We start from the raw sequence: 6,000 nt of genomic DNA on the forward strand, positions 1-6,000 counted from the left end.
GAAGCACTTTGCTTGCACACCTGCACTCTCTGGAAGCTTTGTGCACAATTTTCAGTATCTCTACATCTCTTGCAGTACACTGCAGTTACTCACCCAGAATCTTTGTGTGTGTGTGTGTGTGTGTGTGTGTGTGTGTGTTTTGGGGGGTATGGGGGTGGGTGGGTGTGTAAGAATTCAATGTGCATGTGCTTATAAGAGTGTTCTGTTAAGTTTGTGTGTGAGTTGTGAGAGAATTCTGGTAAATGGTTATGGTGTGCGTGTGTGTGTGTGGGAACCGTACTGGAGTGCTTTATTAAAGCAGTGTGGCGTGGAGTAGGAGAGAGGCAGGCTGAGCTGTCTGAGCCAGACCCACACTATCTGCTAATCCCCACGCTTTCAGGAGCCCTGGGCCATACCTGATGAGCTCAGGCAAGAAAGGGGGCAACGCACTCTTTCCCTCTCTCTCTTTCCCTCTCTCTTTCCCCCTCTCTTGCGCTCTCTATCTCCTTCTCTTTCTCACCCTCATGCCTGGAGCCAGTATCTGAATGAGTGGACATCTCATGTGTGCTCAGCAACTTCTCTCTTTCTGTCTCAATCTGTCATCTGTTTTTCGCTGTCTTTCTTTCCATTAACCTCACTAGCCACTTTACCTTTCTTTCTTTCCCTGAAACGTGCCATGCCGATGTATCCAGCTGCATGAAGTACAGGACTTTTCTTTTCCCTGGTTACAGCCAACCTCAGAGCCTACCTGTAGTAGGCTCTGAGAGCACCAGCTGATGTTCACGTGGAAGGTCAAACCAGACCACTGCGGTGCACTCAGAGCACGGTTACACGCGTGTGCAGGATGGCTCACTTCACACCCATGTCCCATCACAAACATGTAACGACCAGGCTAACACGGCTTTAGACTGCTTGACGAAACAGTCGAGATGACCACAGACCACCCTGTGGAATTGGTTTTTAGTCTTGGCATTGCATAGTAAGTGGATTAGATTTTTTTCCAGCAATATTTATTTTCTTTCTTTTTTTAAATCAGTACAGGTATGTATTTATGCATCTGCAAACATACCAAAACAGTGACAAATAATGTGATGCATGCTATATTTAGACTATATACTTATGTCCTGATGAGAAAAGTTCATTTGTGTGTGTATTGAGAGTGGTGGGAGTTGGGGTAGTGTTACAGGGATTACCACTAGTCCAAAGGCCCCTGAGGCGGTGGTGGTGGTGGGGGGGGTTTCCGGGCTGTAGCCCTTGTTTGTCCTGCCTGACCTGACAGCTCATGGGGCAGATCCTACCCTGATACCCCGCCCCCTGTCCTACGCCTGTCTGAAACTGTTAGCTGTCCATCGAGAGCAGCTACCTGGATTTAACGCGTCTGGAGGCTGTGTGTGTCTGTGTGTGTATGGGGGGGAGGTGCATGGGTGGGTACGTTTTTGTGTCTGTTTTTTCATGTGTGTGTGAAGCAGCACCAAGGCTCCGTGTGCTGGTAGATGAGTGGACTGCCAGGCAGGCTCAGACCCAGTGCATAATTGAGGCCACTACACTTATGACTCTGGTTTGAGTCATTGCAGCTTTTCTTTTCTAACAACCAGTGAGAGACAAACATCTGAACCCTGTTACTTTAACAGCCACTTTGAGCACTGCTCTCTCCTCTCTCCTCACTGCTCTCTCCATTCTCCTCACTGCTTTCTCCTCACTGCTCTCTCCTCACTCCTCTCTTCACTGCTCTCTCCTCACTGCCCTCTCCTCACTCCTCTCATCACTGCTCTCTCCTCACTGCCCTCTCCTCACTCCTCTCATCACTGCTCTCTCCTCACTCCTCTCTTCACTGCTTTCTCCTCACTGCTCTCTCCTCTCCTCACTGTTCTCTCCTCACTCCTCACTGCTCTCTCCTCTCTCCTCACTGCTCTCTCCTCACTGTTCTCTCCTCACTCCTCACTGCTCTCTCCATTCTCCTCACTGCTTTCTCCTCAATGCTCACTGCTCTCTCCTCACTGCTCTCTCCTCACTACTCTCTCCTCACTGCTCTCTCTTCACTGCTCTCTCCTCACTGCTCACTGCTCTCTCTTCACTGCTCTCTCCTCACTGCTCTCTCCTCTCTCCTCCTGCATTCTGGCTCTCTGACCCCTGCTCTCAGACAGTCTCTCTCCATAGCCCCCTTACAAACTCACACGTGCCTACAATAAATATTTTACTAGAAAACGTCCAGCCGGGGTAATAATGAGCTTTTGATGATGCTGCTCTGCGCTCCATGAAAAGTTGAAATAACCTATTTTATTTCACTGTTTCTGCTCCTGCCTAAGCAAACCGACTCGTTGTAAATAAAAGTGCCGTTCGTCAAAAGGTGGACTCGGGGTTTTATATAGGCTAATAGAACTGCAGTTAAAACAAACCATAACCACAACATAAACAAAAACACAGAAAAAAGAGCACCGTAGCCCTGTTATAAAACAATGACTCGAACCAGTGTCAGAAACTGGCATGCAGCATTTACTAAATAAGAAATCTTGTTTGTGTCAGATATTATGAAGGATGAAACATAAAGGTAAAGCGTTCTTGTCTTCATTCTAAGGAACAGAAAAAAGGGCAGCGCTTGCTCTTCTGTTGTACAGCTTCCACAACTCGGCTGATGTTTTTAGAAGGTTATTATTTTTCAAGTGGTGGATTGAAAGTCAGGTTTCACAGTAGCTTACAACCTCTGTAACTGTATCCAAGTTGTTTCTTGCCTAGATCCGCAGCTGAAGATAAAGCAGAGGAGAGAAAAGGAGAGATGGAGAGAGAGCAGAAGGGAGAGAATGACAATTAAAAAAAATTATCAGAGGTCAAACAATTGGTATTGTTGGGAAGGTACAGCATATCATCTGTGAAAGCATTTATCTCGTCAGGTCCTTTGCTCCACTTTCTCCCTCTTTACTCAGAGGACAGAGTTCCCTGTGCACACTATAGACCTGGTTAACAGTCTCTCTGGGGAACGTCTTTTGGTAGCTGTTCACCTCAGTGTCTCTGTTGTCTTCGTCCTTTAATGGATGTTTGTTCTCTGAATGTGTAGTACTGCACAGGACTGTCCAGATAGACAACTGCTAATACCTAAATAAATAGAATAGGGAGGGAACCTTTCCAGTGGAGCATTTGTGACCTGCTTGCTTACTGATTGGCTTGTTGATTGAGTAACTGAGTGATTGATTGAATGATTGAGCATATGCCACTTAAAGTTCATGGACGTCTGTGCCTAGTCCTGGTACCCTGTTGGCACTTAAATGGTCAGCAACGGTGTCCCAGTGTCGGACCTCGCCCCCTGGCCCTCCCCCAAGCCTCGCCCCTCCCCCGGCCTGTAATCCTGTAAGCGCCAGCACTGTGGAAGACTCGGCTTTACCACCCATGCACTCACAAGAGATGTGTATTGCCTGTGCTCTCTCAGGTGAGATATATATTTTACATACTCAAGTATAAATTCACTGCTTCTGACTTTTGTCGCCTTAAAATTCCAGGATTCTGACAGAGCTGCAGTTCTGAAAATATTCATCTTCCCATTTTTTTTTCTTTTAGTGAGAAAAACATTTAAAGTTAGCTAAAGTATATAACAGTAAATCTGTTGTCACCAAAACATCTATACAATACTTATTATTAACGACAGATAAAATTGTTACATTAAAACATAAAATTGAACTTTTTACCTGAGAAATAATCATATAGGCTATGTAGTTTATTGGGAAAACTGGACTGCATATGTGTATAAATTTACTCACCAAGAAGTATAAGTTTTATCGACAGACTCAAATTGTATAAAAATACACCTACAGAAATATGCGCGCGCCGTACTGATGGACGTAGTATGGCCCTCGCGTGTCACTGAAGAGAAAGCTCGCGCCCGTGCCAGGCGCTTCGTCACAGGACAGTCCGTGTCGTCACTCTCCCTAGCTCATAAAGTCACACATCTGGCAGTAAAACACCACAAAACACGCTTTGAGCAGAGAGGATAAGGGAACAGCTCTCCCAGGCCACGCACTCAGACAACTATTGTTTTCAGTTTCTTATCCAACGTGGCTTTGTTGAATATACACATAGTTTGCGAATACAAAACATAAAAGAAAACTTTTATGAATTTGGCGATTTTTCCTTATTTCTCTGGACGGTGCAACATGACGGCGGAGTTCCATCCCTCGCCGGGCGGTGTGGCCAGCCCTGTGGCGATCTCTCCTCACGTGAGCCTGGACTCACCGGTCCCTCCATCCCTGCTCCACGAGCCAGCAACCAGGGACGCTGTTCCGGTCAAATCCGAGCCTCGCGCTAGCAGCCGCAGCCCTGAAGGGCTCTGTCTGGGTCAAACGGAGGAGGTGTCGCAGACCGCGAGCCGAAGGAGGAAGAGGCCCGTGCAACGAGGGAAGCCACCTTACAGTTACATCGCCCTGATAGCGATGGCCATCGCCAACTCCCCGGAGAGGAAACTGACGCTCGGGGGCATTTACAAGTTCATCATGGAACGCTTTCCTTTCTACCGCGAGAACTCAAAGAAATGGCAAAACTCAATCCGCCACAACCTCACCCTCAACGACTGTTTCGTGAAGATCCCGCGCGAGCCCGGCAGGCCGGGTAAGGGCAACTACTGGACGCTCGACCCCGCCGCCGAGGACATGTTCGATAACGGGAGTTTCCTGAGGAGAAGAAAACGGTTTAAGCGTACAGACGTCAGCACTTATCCCGGGTATATGCACAGCTCCAGCGCATTTACGCCGGCTCCAAGCGGACGGCAGCCATATGCGGCCGGGTACCAGGGTATGACGTCGGGCTACGGCTCTCCGCTACCGGGCTCCGCTCACCCAGCGGTGTTAAATCACTATCATACGTCGACAGCGGTCGCTCACGTCCAGCCCAGAATGTTCAGCATTGACAACATTATTAGTCAGCAGTGTGTCATGCCAAACGGACCAGAAGCAGACCTTAATCTGCAGTGTCTCGGTCTCGGTACCGGAGACCCGGGCTCGATGATCACGACCTGCTCGGTATCCGCCACAGACCCCACTGCCTTCCAGACGCAGGCCGTGAATCCTGCAGCAAACGTGTTGGGCCGAACTACCGGTCCCCTCGCCTCGATGGCGTCCGGTTACATGTACTCCCCCTCGTCCTCCCCTCCTCACACGGCCTCGGTAACGCAGCCGAGCTGCTCCTCCGGTAGCTCGCAGGTGTTTTGTGTGAATGATAGAATCTCGTTGCCAACGGTGCGTTCCGGCTCGTGCGCCGAACACTCTGAGCAGCCGCTGGGCCTCTCGGGACCAGCCGTGAACTCTTACAACTCATACACGCGCCAAGCGAACTTTACCCCTGGGCTTGAGCGGTACATATGATGTTCTCTTAGAAACGGAGACAAAACGGAATACTCGATGAGGATATATTCAAATATAAACGTGCGTTTGGCTGAATGTGTTTCGCCCAGCTGCCAGAATGGCCGAGTGAGTGAGTGAGGCTTTATGTTTTTACCGATACGTCTACATCTTTTAACAGAGTAAACACGCACACTGAAATGTACAGTGCTCCAGCAGAGTTCGTTCACCCTGTATAATTTCAGTCATGATATCAAAATTTATATTTAGAACTGTTCACGCTAGCCTGTAAACTGGATCAACATCAACGGAGGTCTCACGAGCAGGGCGAGAGCGTGTTTGAACGCAGTCTGAGAGAGTGCTTGTTATTCTTATTTTCGTCTTGCGTTTTTAATACACGCTGTAAATATGTTAAACGTAATAAACGGGTTTTGGGTAAACATGTTTGCCACGTTTTTGTTTTACTACACTGATGTGAATAATAATAATAATAATAACAACAACAACAATAATAGTATTATTAACAATATTATTACTACTACTACTTCTAGTAGTAGTAGTTGTTGTATTAATGCATTAAATATTTCAGTATTGTTTAATTTAAAATTAATATTAATTTGCTTTGTGTTTTCATGAAAATCGTAGGATCCGCTAAATATAGTCAGTTAATTTAAATGAATTAATTACCTGTATGTATCCT

At 47.2% G+C, this 6,000-nt stretch overlaps 1 protein-coding gene across 1 annotated transcript; it reads left to right on the forward strand.

Moving 5' to 3' along the window:
- Positions 1-3,966: 3,966 nt before the first annotated feature.
- foxe3 (forkhead box E3) lies at positions 3,967-5,691 on the forward strand. Its single transcript, XM_027024364.2, has one exon. The coding sequence runs from the start codon at positions 4,080-4,082 to the stop codon at positions 5,322-5,324; it is 1,245 nt and encodes a 414-aa protein (XP_026880165.1). The 5' UTR covers positions 3,967-4,079; the 3' UTR covers positions 5,325-5,691.
- The last annotated feature ends 309 nt before the right edge of the window (positions 5,692-6,000 follow it).

This window comes from Electrophorus electricus, chromosome 23 (assembly GCF_013358815.1).
Source record: "Electrophorus electricus isolate fEleEle1 chromosome 23, fEleEle1.pri, whole genome shotgun sequence".
NCBI lineage: Eukaryota > Metazoa > Chordata > Actinopteri > Gymnotiformes > Gymnotidae > Electrophorus > Electrophorus electricus.

What these genes read in the sequence shown, in the direction of transcription:
- foxe3 (XM_027024364.2), top strand. Translation starts at nt 4,080, where the DNA reads ATGAATTTGGCGATTTTTCCTTATTTCTCTGGACGGTGCAACATGACG.